The sequence below is a fragment of the Scyliorhinus torazame genome, chromosome 14 (assembly GCF_047496885.1).
Source record: "Scyliorhinus torazame isolate Kashiwa2021f chromosome 14, sScyTor2.1, whole genome shotgun sequence".
Classification (NCBI taxonomy): domain Eukaryota; kingdom Metazoa; phylum Chordata; class Chondrichthyes; order Carcharhiniformes; family Scyliorhinidae; genus Scyliorhinus; species Scyliorhinus torazame.
The window spans coordinates 48368712-48384162 of record NC_092720.1 but is presented as its reverse complement, the minus strand read 5'-3'; the positions used below and the strand labels follow the sequence as shown (position 1 = coordinate 48384162).

At 44.7% G+C, this 15451-nt stretch overlaps 1 protein-coding gene across 2 annotated transcripts in view; it reads left to right on the top strand.

The window, feature by feature from the left end:
- Positions 1 to 15451, top strand: part of LOC140389708 (uncharacterized) — a 287989-nt gene that overhangs the window by 115929 nt on the left and 156609 nt on the right. For both annotated transcript variants that reach the window (XM_072474126.1, XM_072474125.1), the window contains 4 exons: positions 4228 to 4374; positions 8981 to 9165; positions 9505 to 9685; positions 15211 to 15336. In XM_072474126.1, the coding sequence (XP_072330227.1) occupies positions 4228 to 4374; positions 8981 to 9165; positions 9505 to 9685; positions 15211 to 15336 (639 nt within the window). The remainder of the gene's footprint in view (positions 1 to 4227; positions 4375 to 8980; positions 9166 to 9504; positions 9686 to 15210; positions 15337 to 15451) is intronic.

Sequence of the window (15451 nt, the reverse complement as noted above, 5' to 3'; positions counted from 1 at the left end):
ACAAACGTAATGATCGGAAGATCATTAGAAATAGGAGCAGGAGTAGACCATTTGGCCCCTTCAGCCTGCGTCAACATTCAATAGATGTTTTGATTGTGGCTTGAACTCTACTTTCTTGCTATCCCCCATAAACCTCCACTCCCTTGTCAATCATTAATCTGTCTAACTCAGTCTTTAATATATTCAATGGCCCAGCCTCAGCTGCTCTCTGGAGAAGATAATTCAAAGATTAATGACCCCCTGAGAGAAGAACTTCCTCCTCATCTCCATCTTAAATGACAAACACTCATCATTAAACTCTTTACCCTAGTTCTGTACTTCCCCCATGAGGGGAAACATTCTCTCAGCATCCACCCTGCCAAGCCCCCCCAGAATCTTCTCAGCTTCAATAAGTTAATTTATTTCTTATTCTTCTGATGGAGATATTAATTAACCTCTAGCCATATGCCTACAACAGACACAGGCATAAGTTGAGGTCACACCCCAGTGAAGAGCTTTGCAAAACTTTGATCCACAGTCACTTGTTCCTCTTGAGTCTGCAACATTCATCACATGTCATGTCTCAAATTATTCCCATAATGAAACCCAAAATGTTATCTTCTTAAAGAAATCTGTCAGCTTGTGTAATAGATCTTTGCTGTGAGGCAGCAGGACTAACCATTGTGTCACCAAGGTGCACACCTCTGATGCCATTACAATCTAAAAAATCATCTATCTCTTTCATGAATACATTCAGTGGCTTGGCCTCCACAGCCTCCTGTGGTAGAGAATTCCACAGGTTCACTACCCTTTAAGTGAAGAAAAGTTTCCTCATCTCAGTCCTAAATGGTCTACCCCATATCTTGAGACTGAGTGCCTGGTTCTAGATTCCCCAACCAGTGAAAACATCCTCCTGCATCTAGTCTGTCCAGCCCTGTTAGAATTTTACACGTTTCAATCAGATCTCCTCTCCTCTCATCCTTTAAACTTTGGTGAATACAAGCCCAGTCAAACCAATCTCTCCTCATTGGCCAACCATGTTACCAGCCAAGTGAACCTCCATTGCATTTCCTCTGTGGCAAATATATACTTTCTTAGGTAGGGAGACCAAAACTGCACACACTACTCCTGGTGTGGTCTCACCAAGGCCCTGTATAACTATAGTAAGATGCCCCACTCAAGACTTCCAAACTCCAATCCTCTTGCAATGAAGGCCAACGTATATAAATTTGGAGGAAAATGTAGCTGGTCTGATTAGTAATTTCATGGATGATACCAAGGTTGATGGAGTGGCAGATAGTGTTGAGGATTGTCCGAAGATTCAGCAGAACATAGATAGGTTGGAGACTTGGCAGAGAAATGGCAAATGGAGTTTAATCCAGACAAATGTGAGGTAATGTATTTTGGTAGGTCAAACATAGAGGGGAACTATACCGTAAATGGCAAAACCCTTAGGAAAATAGCAAGTTAGAGAGATCTGGGCATGTATGTCCACAGATCTTTGAAAGTAGCAACACAAGTGGACAAGGTAGTCAAGAAAGCATACAGAATGCTTGCCTTCATTGGACGGGGCATCGAGTATAAAAACTGGCAAGTCAGGCTGCAGTTGTATGGAACCTTGGAAGGGCCACACTTGGAATATTGGCACAATTCTGGTCACCACACTACCAGAAGGATGTGGAGGCTTTGGAGAGGGTGCAGAGGAGGTTTACCAGGATGTTGCCTGGTCTGGAGGGTGTTAGCTATGTGGAAAGGCTGAATAGACTCGGACTGTTTTCATTAGAAAGACAGAGGTTGAGAAGTGACCTGATAGAGGTCTACAAGATGATGAGGGTCATGGATAGAGTGAATGGGCAGGCACGCTTTCCCAGCGTGGAGATTTGTTAGCATTAATACATAAATAATAATGAACATCAGCCTCATTGTAATTTGACAGAAAACTTTGGCCCAATAAATGCAAATTTGATTGGAAGGAATAGAATGGGGTTGGTCGTTTTCATAGTCAATACTTGCTATTATGTAATTCAAAATACAAAGTATAAAAATTAAAATGGAAAATCAGGCTTTTTCAACATTTTATTTGTATTTTAAAAGACCCTGGCTGTGAAATTGGGAAACCCTGAACTCATAAAATATTGAATGCAATGATTCTGGCCACTTTGTCATGGCTCGTGCAGTACTCCGTGCTGGGGGGATCACTAGCACAGACATGCCATGCATGCACTAGAAGCTTTTATGTAAGCAGATTTGAAGTTGGTCAGCTGTGTTAGAAACTTCGATTGCACTAGGTCCAGTTTGCTGGTCACTCACGGCAAAGCATCTTAGGGACCCATTTCCGAGCACTATTCCAAGGATTCAGTTGCAAGTAAGGTGTTTTGGGTTCATTTCTGCTCTTACAATGGTTGTGGAAATCTATAAAGTGTTTTTAGTGGTGCTGTGGTGATTTTCTGAGAGTATTACAGCATCCATACACGGGGCAGGCAGAGTGGAGGGGGGGGGGGGTGGGGGGAGTGGGGGGGGGAGGAATTTGGTGACCTGTCCACAAAAAGCCTCAAAAGTAATGAGATCTGTAGTGGCAATGTTAATGCGTGTGCAACTCAACAAGCAAATGGAACAGAGACTTCTGAAAACAGAAGCTGTGTGCAGAGCCGCCTTAAGTTACTGAAGAGGCAAAAGGTAGGTGTTATACCTCCTGTGATGACATGAGAAGGTGCAAACCCAGAAGCTCATTTGAACATTATGAAATCAATCAGCATGATGTAAGCCTGAGTGGCGGCAAGCATGGCTTATGGGACCTCCGTCTGAACAAAGGCTGGATGGCTGTTCTCTAGTGGAAGCAGAGACAACGCCACCAGATGCTCCTCCACAGCTGGGTCCATAAGCGTTTTCATAGAGTAAACCACCATTTCCACCATAAAAGGATTAGGTTCCACACTCTGCACAACGCCCTGTGCTACTTTAGAGCTGGATTACACCATATTCCTTGACAGTGACAAGAGGCCATCTGGCAGACCTGCCAATGCCACAAACATATTAAGAATGCCTGCTCAAGGGACAGATCTTCCTCAGTGGTGTGGTGGTGCTTTCACCTTTCCTGTCAAGGTTTCTGTGAGGGACCTCTGAAAGCAGGAAAAACAGAAGTAGATATTTAGGGTGAGGAGAGGAGTATTAAGATGTAAAGCAAGAGGTCCATCGTTCCACCAACAGGCTGCTTTTGTGACCTGGAACAAATGCTACTCTTCCACATTGTTGGAACGTCTGTTCCCTGTTCAATCAGACAATAGCACAGGAATGAGGGAGGAGCAAAAAGTTTGTGTGTTGTCTGCCTCCATGGGACCAGACCTGGGCAGATAACAAATTGTAATTCCCTGAATGTGAGGAGACCAATTTTTAGCTGTCCTTCTTTTAATATCTTTTAATTTCTGGGGCGAAATTCTCCAGAAACAGCGCGATGTCCGCCGACTGGCGCCCAAAACGGAGCAAATCAGTCGGGCATCGCGCCGCCCCAAAGGTGCGGAATGCTCTGCAAAATTGGGGGCCGAGCCCCAACCTTAAGGGGCTAGGCCAGCGGTAGACGAATTTCCGCCCCGCCAGCTGGCGGAAAAGGCCTTTGGTGCCCCGCCAGCTGGCGCGGAAATGACATCTCCGGGCGCGCATGCACGGGAGCGTCAGCGGCCGCTGACGGCATTCTCGCGCATGCGCAGTGGTGAGAGTCTCTTCCGCCTCCGCCATGGTGGAGACCGTGGCGGCGAAGGTGGAAGGGAAAGAGTGCCCCCAAGGCACAGGCCCGCCCGCGGATCGGTGGGCCCCGATCGCAGGCCATGCCACCATGGGGGCACCCCCCGGGGCCAGATCGCCCCTCGCCCCCCCCCCCCAGGACCCCGGAGCCCACCCGCGCTGCCTTGTCCCGCCGGTAAGGTAGGTGGTTTAATCTACGCCGGCGGGACAGGCATTTTAGTGGCGGGACTTCGGCCCATCCGGGCCGGAGAATCGCGGGGGGTGGCCCGCCAACTGGCGCGCCGCGATTCCAGCCCCCGCCGAATATCCGGTGGTGGAGAATTCGGCAACCGGCGGGGGCGGGATTCACGCCAGCCCCCGGCGATTCTCCGACCCGGCGGGTGGTCGGAGAATCTCGCCCCTGATGTCTGAAAAATAATGCGTCATGGTGTACATTACCTTAAATTTGTTTGCAAATTAAAAATGACTTCACACTGAGGGCTTTCAATAACATTAATGTGACATTCACAGATAATTTTCCACCGAACATCACTGGAAAGTCAACTATTCAAACTCGTCTGAATGAATCGACATTCTTTCTTTTCACTGCAACTGATGAAAACGATGATGTGGTGACGTTTTCAGTGTTGACTGATTCTCCAGATATCACAATAACAGGTAATGTTGGACTACCAATGTTTTTCTTCAAGTGCATTTACAACCCTATCCAATTCCAATTTGGTATTAAATAGACCAAAAATTATACTTTGAATATGCATTGATGTTTTACATGGCATATTAGTAGGAAGGGATAGTCAACAAGCAGTGAGAAAATAGTAGAGTATTGGGCGGGATTCTCCATTGGCTGTCGGCGAAATCGTTAAACACAATTCGGCGGAGAATAGGTTCCAATGCTAAAATCTCGCACCGATTTGATGCCAAATCGCAATTCTCAGTATCCGACCATCTGCTCTAAATAATACCCAATCGTGGGATTCCAAATGGAATTACGTGACCTCCCCTCCATGCATAGATTTGCATGGCAAGGGAGAGTGAACTCTCCTGGGTGCTCCAACATCAATGCGGTCCGGTTGAATGTACAGTAAACACCGTTTGCAAGTTGTTAGTGGGCCCGACCCAATATTCCTCAAAGCCTCCGTGTTGCTCCGCCTCCGATGGGCCGAATTCTCGACGCCGCGGTTCACTGGTGCTTTTAAAAATCATGAAACCGCATCGTGGCTGCTGAGGAAGAGAGAGGATATGGGAAGTGTCCAACATCGCCACAGTTTTCTGACTGTTGTGCTGCTGGCCGGGGGGCTTCTGCCAGGGGAGTAGTGGGGGGTGACCAGGAGGTGGGCTGTGCGGTCAGGATGGATCGGTGTGGAACACCATTATTGCAGCCGGCAAGGCAGCCATGCAACTGCACACGCCGCTAACAGCCCATTGTATACTTAGGGCCACGGTTCGTACAGGTGACCCTCCCAGGCCACCCCCTAGATGCCCTCTGGCCCCAGCCGACACATCAGCTGGATGGGCGTGCTCCAGCACAACCAGTGCCATCTTAATGGCTGGGGTGAGTGTGTGTGTGGGGATTGTAATGTGTATTTGCGGCTGCAGCTTGTCAGCTTCCCGAGTGTCAATCACGGACCCGGCATTCCCGCACTGTTTTTCATTGGACTCGATTGTGTTCAATGTGGCGCCTTTGCTAGCCCATCCATAGTTGCTGAATCAATCCTGGTTCGGCGCCAGTTTTGCTTTCATGAAAGTCCATGAATTCTGCGCCGCCGTCAACACATAGTCTCAGAAACTGAGAATCCTGCCCAATAAATGTGTTTTGTCTCAGTTTTCACAAAAGAGATGGATACTGAAATGTCGAACTGCCAGAGGTGGGTGTCGAATGTGTGAAATATTGGGTGAGATTCTCCGACCATTCTCTGGCAGGATTCTCTGGTCCTCTGGCAGCACATCCCACCCATGTGTTTCCCGGCGCATCGGGTGGTTTCAATAGAGAATCCCACCGCCAGTGAATGGCACGCCAAATTCTCCGTTCTCATGAGCAGCAGTTGCAGGCCATTATTATCTTTATTATTCAAACTATTGATAACAGCAACTCCTGACAGATTCCAAAATGAAGAATCCTGCCCAGGGAGAACAACAGGGAATCTAAGTTCTCACGCCAGCGTAGAATGGTTCCTGGTCCACACTGGTGCTAGGAGGACCGCCCTAGAGAGTTCATTCTCCCTTGCCATGCAAATCTATGCATGGTGGGGTGGTCATGTGATTCCATTTGGAATCCCGCTATCGGGCTAGCATTTAGAGCAGGTGGCCAGATGCTGAGGTCCAACGGCTCACCTGCCTCCTCGCCTCAATGCAAATTCTGCTTCCCCCCACCATCACGGTGATTACGGGTCACCCCCCCTCCCCACCGCACGCATGGTGACCTGAACACTCACCAGCCTCCCTGCCAGAGATCCCTGCCTGGAAGCTAAAGAGCCGTACAGGCAGAAACAGTGAACAATCTCAGTTTTTTCTCTCTCGCCAACCCCTTACATCTGCTGCCTCAGACAGAAGTTTTTTTAATATTCGTTCATGGGACATGGGCTTCTCAGACTGTGCCAGCATTTATTGACCATCCCTAATTATACTTGAGGGGGGAGGATTTGAGCCTGGGTTCCCAGAGCATTATTTTGAGTCCCTGAGATGTTTTAGCGATAATACAACTGTACCACCGCCTCCCCCAGTGTTGATAAAACCAGCTGTTACAGGTGTCCTGGGCTTCATGGAAAGCCAAAACACATCACAAGGCTTTAAACCCCCTCAAAATCCTTTGATCTCAAGGCTTCTATTCACTTTCAAAGAGAAATAGCTTCTGGTATGTTGTACCTGACAATAGACATTCAGGCATCTGGATTGTTTATTTTAATTACCCTTGATATTTGAATGCATCTCAAGCACCCTGCTGTTACACTAACCATAATGTTTATAAACATCTCAGAGATAAGTGCTTTCACTTCCTCTTTCTCAACAGAAAGCCTCAACTTCCTTTGACATGGTGAAGGCCTGTCAATCATAACCAGATGTTTAGGATAATTGTTGGGGGTCTGATTGGGGTGTGTTGGGCTGGATTTGTGTTGTTGGTGGGAGGGGGCCCCTCCGATAGACTTTGGGGGCACCATCGTTAAATACTTACTTCCTTGACCCACCGGGGTGTTGACCACGTCAGGGCCACGCTTGAAAACACTTGTACCAATCCATGCCCGAATGAATCCTGGCCGAGAGGAGGGGAGCATCACGGGCGTAAAGAATCCGGCTTCCAACCCGTTAATCAGATGCAAATGGTTTAAATTATCTATTTGCATCCACCCAACAGCACAGAATGTGTAGCTCACTGCCGCCACTAGCGGGTGACCAGAGCTTCGGAACAGGGGGCATCGATCCCGTTTTTAGCCTGATGCTTGATTATCCATTAGATCAGGAAACCCGGTACCGGTGGCAGATAACCCACCCCCATAGATAACCTTCTATGAAGTAGTGGCTGTTCTCCCTAAAATTCAAATTCCTTCTGTTGAGATAAATACATTTCTGAGCTAATACGTTTAATTAGGTGCCTGGGTGGCAGAATATTGTGGTTGACTCTTAACCACGGTCTTGGGCTGCAATATAGTCACAATATAAAAGGGATGAGAATCAGGCAGTCAGATTTGACGTACAGACACAAACAATATGATTAAGCATTCAGCCACTTACTTATATTTGGCAGTTTGATTATTATTATATGGTGTTTGCGGGAACTTTTCATATGGCAAAATAAATCCAACAATCATCATCACGAGGGCAGCACGTTGGCGCAGTGGCTAGCACTGCTGTCCCACGGAACGAGGTCCCAGATTCAATCCCGGCTCTGGGTCACTGCTTGTGTGGAGTTTGCACATTCTCCCTGTGTTTGTGTGGGTTTCGCCCCCACAACCCAAAGATGTGCAGGGTCGGTGGATTGGCCACACAAAATTGCCCCTTAATTGGAAAAAATGAATTGGGCACTCTAAAATTTAAAAAAACCAATCATCATCATTAAACAGATTATTTGCCATGATTTCAAATTTGTTTGTGGGACCCTACAGCACAAATTCGTTGCTGTATTTTCCGACATTATAACAGTGATTTCAAAATTACTTCATTAGCTGAAAGTGCTTTAGGACTTCCTGAGATCATGAAAGGCACCACATAATGCAATTTTTATTCTTGTTTGTGCCAATCCTGGACAGAGGATATAATATCACAATATCACATTATATATGGAGCCCAACTGATGCTATAAATTATTTGAAATGACTTCAAAATCTTAAGAGGAACTGAGGAGGAATCTGAGGAAGAACGTCTAGTTCTTTAGCACACTGGGCTAAATCGCTGGCTTTTAAAGCAGACCAAAGCAGGCTAGCAGCACGGTTCGATTCCCGTACCAGCCTCCCCGAACAGGCGCCGGAATGTGGCGACTAGGGGCTTTTCACAATAACTTCATTTGAAGCCTACTTGTGACAATAAGCGATTTTCATTCATTCAAAGGATCGTGAATCTGTGGAATTCCCTGCCCAGTGAAACAGTTGAGGCTACCTTGTTAAATGTTTTTAAGGCAAAGGTAGATAGATTTTTGAACAGAAAGGAATAAAAGATTATGGTGAGCGGGCGGGTAAGCGGAGCTGAGTCCACAAAAAGATCAGCCAAGACCTTATTGAATGGCGGAACAGGCTCGAGTGGCTAGATGGTCTATTCCTGCTCCCAGTTCTCATGTTCTTATGTTATTCCATTGGATATTAATATCTACTTTAGTTCCTTATTTGGTCTTCCAGTTTAGCATGAATATTGTATTATCATAAATGTGTGAATAAAATTTAGCTGTTGTGTTCTGTGATAGCATTGACAGGAAAAAGATTAAGATTAATCCATTAATTTTATAGCCTATGTATAACTGGGAGGTGACAGTCTAAAGGTTAATATAGAGCCAGAATTGTGCATCCGGTACCTCACTAGATATAGAATGGTGACTTATTTAGATTGTATTTTAGTGAGAATTCACTGATCATCATCATTTGACCTTTCATTCCAGATTTTTAAATTCAATTCCGCTACGCCACCACCTCCCCTTAAAATAATCTCTTGGTTCTAGTGTTCTAATGTTCTTCAGAGTATTTTGTGTTTGAGAGACTTGGCATTTTATAATTTTAATAAAGAAAAATATTTAGATATGAATGCATTGCATTTATAAAAACAATCTATTTTATGCCTATAGAAAATGGAAACTTTTCTTGGAATCCAACAAGCTCCACTCCTGTGTTTGCCATTGTACAAGCTAATGATTCCAAGGCTGTTTCTGAGGTCGGACTGACACTTATGTTGTGCAACTGCAGCATCAATTCAACCTGTGATTATTCCAGATCAACTTTAAGCATAGAGAAAAACAATACCGCCTTTATGGTAAGTGAAATCAAAGTCATTGCTTATTTCATGTTTTAGTTACGTAATTAGAACACGGAGAGAAAGCTCAAAAGTTTTGCTCGTCTATCTTTATCCAGAAATGTCATGAGGGGAGGGGTAAGTTGGCAGGGGGTAAAGACTCTCCATTGACAAGCGGCTCGAGTAGAGAATCATGCCACCAGCGAACAGCGTGCCAAATTCTCCGTCCTTGCTAGCAGCAGTAGCAGGGCAGACTTGCAATGGAGAATCCCAGTATTCAAAGGCACCCCATGCTAGAAAAGAAAACATTTCCCTATCCAAATCGCATATCCGTCTAAATCCTGTTTGTGTAAAATTTAGATCCCAGCATGTAACTGTACCCCTGCTTACACGGGTGATTACTGCACTGAAAACTTTGATGCTTGTCAAGACAACCAATGTTTCCTGAATGACACTTGCAAAGACAATCCTGCACCACTGGAAGGCTACGAGTGTGATCCATGCCCAGTCAATTTAATGGGAGACGGACGAAAATGTTTTGGTAAGGAACAGTTTTTGTTTTTTTCTTGTCTACTTAAATTACCTACAGAACAATCATAGAATCACTAAAGTGCAAAAGGAGTCCATTCGGCCCATCAAATCCGCACTGACCCTTTGAAAGATCACCCTACCCAGGATCCTGCCCTACCCTACAACCCCATCTAACCCGCATATCATTGGCCACTAAAGGACAATTTAGCCTGGCCATTCCATCTTTGGACTATGGGAGGAAACAGGAGCACTCAGAGGAAACCCACGGAGACACAGGCGAAAGTGCAAATTCCACACCGTCACCCAAGGCCAGAATTGAACCCGGGTCCCTGGCACTGTGACACAGCAGTACCACTCGCTGTGCCAAAATAAAAATTAAGAATTATATAACATGTTCATGTTCAGAGGAAGCAGATTGAAAGGCCGGAATTCCTATCCAAAAAGCCTCACTCTGGTGCTTCCAAGGTAATCGGTAACTTGATATAGACAATTGAATCATCTGACCACTTTAATCTCCCCTCACCCAACACCTAACCCCTTCTTTCCACCTACCCATTATGAAGAGAATTCACCAGTCCAATTATAATAGTTGGAAGCCATTGAATATCCCATAACTTCCCATAAGCAGAAGATTGAAAGTAGTTGTATAAAAATTGTGAAACACTTGTGAAATTGTAAGAGTTCAATTGCAGCCAAAAGCCAATAGAACTCTTGAGTAAACAAACAGATGTCAGAACTGTTTTCTCAAAGATATCTGGACTGAATACATAAAGACAATGGCAAAAGATGCAACATTTACACGTGGCCATCATACCAGACTACCCTTTCAATAGTGTGAAATAAATTCTACCATTGTATCCACGAGATGTATTATTTTTAAACTCATCTGAAAACTATGTTGAATTTTTGTTTGACAACTTGCCAGTTGACTATAAACACATTTGCAAACACATGTTTAAGTAGTTACATCTTCCAAACACAGCACTGCCACAGCTCACCTTATTGAACACACACCACTCATGCTACAGCATTTAATGCTGAACTGTAAAGGAGGCAAACCATTCTATTTAGCTTTTAATCTCTTCCGAACTCCAATCAGTATTTATGCCTCTATTCAGGAGATGTTGGATTTCTGCCACTCCATGATAATTAAAAGAAACCTACTGGGGTGGGCTCTCAATGAACCCACACGCTGTCAGCTTCAATTGTCATAGGAGCAAGAATTTTCCAGGACCAATTCCCTCTCTGCTCTCACAAAAATGGCTGAGGGAGGGCTGCTTGGTCTACTAGGGGGGGGTTCATATGTTTTTCTGTCCCATACCTGATCAGTCCTGATCAGGACTGTGAGAATCTGGCTCAAGATAGTTATTCAAGGTATCCTCATTCAAGTAGTATTAATGTCACAGCTGGAACTTACAGCATTCACTTAAGGCTAAAAATGTTTCTTTCTGGACTGGAATTTGCAGAACACATATCCCCCACCCCTTGCCAAAATGAAAAGGGGGTGGTTAGAATCCAACCTACCAAAACCTGGCTGCCGACAATCTTTCTAGACTTGGAATAGTTTTAGTTACTCTATAATGCCACTGTTGACTGTTGGAAATATCGCCACTCGATACCAAGAGAACATTATGGAGCAGGACGCGCCAGAGTAATTCAAGGATATCGACCAGGCATTCCCATAAAGAGCATGTGGAGCCTGGTCGGAGAAGCTGTGAAGGGTTAAAGGGTGGTGGGGGTGGGGGGGGGGGGGGGGGGGGGGTAATTACCTTGGGAGGAATATGTCTGATGGGAAGAGGGGACCCCAAAAGGGAGCCCTGCACTCTTGAGCGACACCAGTCTGCACAGTAAAAGTGGCCGGGCCATCTGGGGTAAATAACAACAGAGGCGAAATGAGGCAATTGAATGGCTATTAGTTGGCCAATTAAAGACCTCAAGAGATTCAAGGGCAGGCCGGCTGTCCAAAGCCACCACCACTCCTGTGAGACGGTAGACAGGTCGAACCAGATGGGAAACCAGCAAGCAGAAAGGCAATGTGCTGGACTTTATGAAACCCCCTGCTTTGCAACACACCAAAAGGGGCCTTAAAATCCCACTAATGATCTTCATGAAAACTCATTTTGGTGAAATGCAAAATGCATTTCGGTAGGTCTAGCATAGAGAGGAATTATGCTATAAATGGTAAAACTCTTAGGAATATAGAAAGTCAGAGAGATCTGGGCATGCAGGTCCACAAATCTTTGAAAGTGGTAGCACAAGTGGACAAGGTAGTCAAGAAAGCAAACGGAATGCTAACCTTCATTGGATGCGGCATCGAGTATAACAACTGTCAGGTCATGCTACAGTTGCATGGAACCTTGGTAAGGCCGCACTTGGAATATTGTGCACAATTCTGGTCGCCACACTACCAGAAGGATGTGGAGGCTTTGGAGAGGGTGCAGAGGAGGTTTACCAGGATGTTGCCTGGTCTGGAGGGTGTTAACTATGTGGAGAAGCTGAATAGACCCAGACTGTTTTCATTAGAAAGACGGAGATTGAGGGGTGACCTTATAGAGGTCTACAAGATTATGAGGGGCATGGATAGAGTGGATGGGCAGGCACTCTTTCCCAGGGTGGAGGGGTCAGTCACCAGGGGCATAGGTTTAAGGTATGTGGGGCAACGTCAAGAGGAGATGTGCGAGGCAGGTTTTTTATGCAGAGGGTGGTGAGTGCCTGGAACGCGTTGCCTGGGGAGGTTGTGGAAGCAGATACATTAATGGCCTTCAAAAGGAATCTTGATAAACACATGGATAGGATGGGTATAGAGGGATACGGCACTAGGAAGTGCTGAGGGTTTTGGCAATGATTGGTATCATGATGGTACAGGCTTGGAGGACTGAAGGGCCTGATCCCGTGGTGTATTGTTCTTTGTTAATTTCTTTCTTTATTTGTCTATTGGTATATTTATTTTATACAGTTGAATATATCACATTTCATAAGGTTTTGTTCTTTTTGCTTCAATTCTCTTTATTTCAGTTCACCATTTGAATTTATAATTAGAGCAAGTAACGTTCTGTGCGTGCCTGTATTGTGAATTATTGTAAATCCATAAATTACATTATATCACAATTTGAGCAAACAATCTGCAAAAGTAATTTTCTAAGATTTTGAAAAATAATTGAAACTTATTGAATACTACCAGTCAATACAAATTACTGTGCAGAAGCTGGAATGAATGTGTAGGAAATCTGTTTAAAGAACTTGACGATTCTAATTCAAACCCAATAATTGTGATGACACAGCACACATACTTTAAGAACCTTCCATATTAAAATAGAATCAGTAATTATTTTAGATGTACCTATTTATTGCTTAGTGAAGCATTACCAAATTATTAATTCTTTAATGATATTAATTCTCACCTTTTAGTAGATCCCCTCATTAAAACTGACAGATAGCGAATGTATGCTTAGTGAGAAAGATTCATCATATTACATTGAAATATTGATGCCGACCAAGGGATAGGCCCATTTGGCTCATCAAATCTGCACCAACTCTGAAGTAGAGTTTATTTCTCCCCTTGTTTCGTTATGTCCCAAATTGCATCCCCTGTTTCTTCCACTCCTAGATATGATCTTCTTCCATACAGAAAAGTTTCCTTTTTTCTCTAAAAGAGACTGCTAGCCAGGTCTTGTAGCTCCTGCACAGGGAAGCAAAGTCAAGAAAATCAATGTTCGAAATACATCATTAATTTTACTTCAGTGATATACAGAGGGCGCAATCTATCCGAATAGGAACACAGTCCTGTAATGAGCGTATTTAGCTGGCTCGGATTACCATGAAACCCCACACTATCGAACGGGACTCTGATCCCATTAGGGTAGATTTGGGGCCTCAGCGGGGAACTCCCCGATGAGGCCACACTCAGTCCCTTTTTCTGCACTGTAGGAGTTCCGATAGCTGGAACTTCTCAGTGCACAGGGAGATCGGGACACCATTTTTAAATGGCGTCCCAATCTGACCCCCCACCCCCCCAGACGCAACCCATGAACCCCCCCCCCCCCAAAAGCCCCAGTTCACCTATATGGGGGTTCTCGGGGCCCCTCAGCACCCCCTGAACCCACGCAAGGCGCACCCAGGCCCCAATCCCATCGTGAGAAAAATGCCGGCTTGGCACCTTGGCAGTGTCCCTGACAGATGGAAGTGCCACATGGGCAATTTTGCAGTGCTAGAATGGCACCCACGTGGCACTGTCAGGGTGCCACCCTGCTCAGAGGGCAAGCAACCAGGGGCAGTCAATCGCCTGGGAGACCCCACGAGTGCCGTTCCATATGGAGACCAGTTCTGAATGGCGCTTACCCAAGATCTTCAAGACGAAGGGGTTTGATCGTGGCAGTGCATATTAGAGCGAGATCAGCCATTTTGCTCGAATATGCAGATTCGCTAAAAAGTGATTCACCTACAATGGGTGGGATTCACATTGTGAAGTCTCGCAAGATCGTATTAGAGCCGGCGAGCCGGGTAGATCCCAGAAAAGATTTCTCCGGGCATTTACCAGCCGTATCGAGCCGCACTGCCTTTCGGGCATAACGTGGCCAGTAAATCGCACAGAGAATTATTAGGTGAGGAATTGTCGTCATAGTTGCTGCATTAGTGGAACTTGATTAGGGTGGAAAATTAAAATGATGCAATATCTATTACTTAATGTGAATAATATATAATGATGGTGGGGCGGCACTGTGGTTAGCACTGCTGCCTCACAGCACCAGGGACCCGGGTTCAATTCAGACCTTTGGTAGCTGTGAGTGGAGTTTGCACTTTCTCTGCATGTCTGCGTGGATTTCCTTCGGGTGTTCTGGTTTCCTCCCACAGTCCAAAGATGTACAGGTTAGCTGGGCCATGCCAAAATTGTCCCTTAATTTCCAAAAATAGTTAGGTTAGGTGGGGTTACAGGGGTTTGGGCCCAAGTAAGGTGGTCTCTCAGAGGGTCAGTGCAGACTCGATGAGCCGAATGGCCTTCTTCTGCACCGAGGGATTCTATGGATCTGTGGTTGGCAAACACCAACTTACATACTTACAAACAAGGAAAGCAAAATTTACAGATTCAATGCTACGATGCAATAACAGTATTAAATACATAAAAACTTGTTATCAAGGTGTCTGAAATTTCAAAACTCTTTTATTGGTACAATTGTCAGTGTCTTCAACATGAAATTACTATTACTATTGTCCAATAGGGAAAAGGTTGTTTAGAAGCCAGTCTGGTTTTAAAGAATTCAAAGCATTCTGAAATTGAGAAAATTGCTACATTGTATTTTTTGATATCTATCAGGAATTTATAAAATTTCTATATTTAAAAAAAAGACTTCACATATCAGTTTGAATTTGCAGTGAAAAATGTACATTGGAGAAATTATTTTGTGGAACCATGGAGATTTTGAAACAAAACAGTCAGGTCGTCAAAAGCTAAGTTCCATCACAATTAACAGATTTTGTTTAGCTGCAAAGAAAGTTTTTTGAAACAATTGATTTACATGTATTTGTTCGGCATTCTAGACGTTGATGAGTGCCTAAATGAAACGGACTCTTGTGAACAGATTTGTACAAATGTTTTCGGAGGATTTAACTGCAGCTGCAACAAGGGTTACACAGTAAATTCATTAAACAGCTCCCTGTGCATTGGTAAGCAGCAATATTTATTTTGTGACTTAAAAATATGTTTTGTACAAGAAAACAATGGCTCAGGCAAAAAAATGTTCAATTTTACAATTTAAAATTAGCTTTATTCAAATTACAC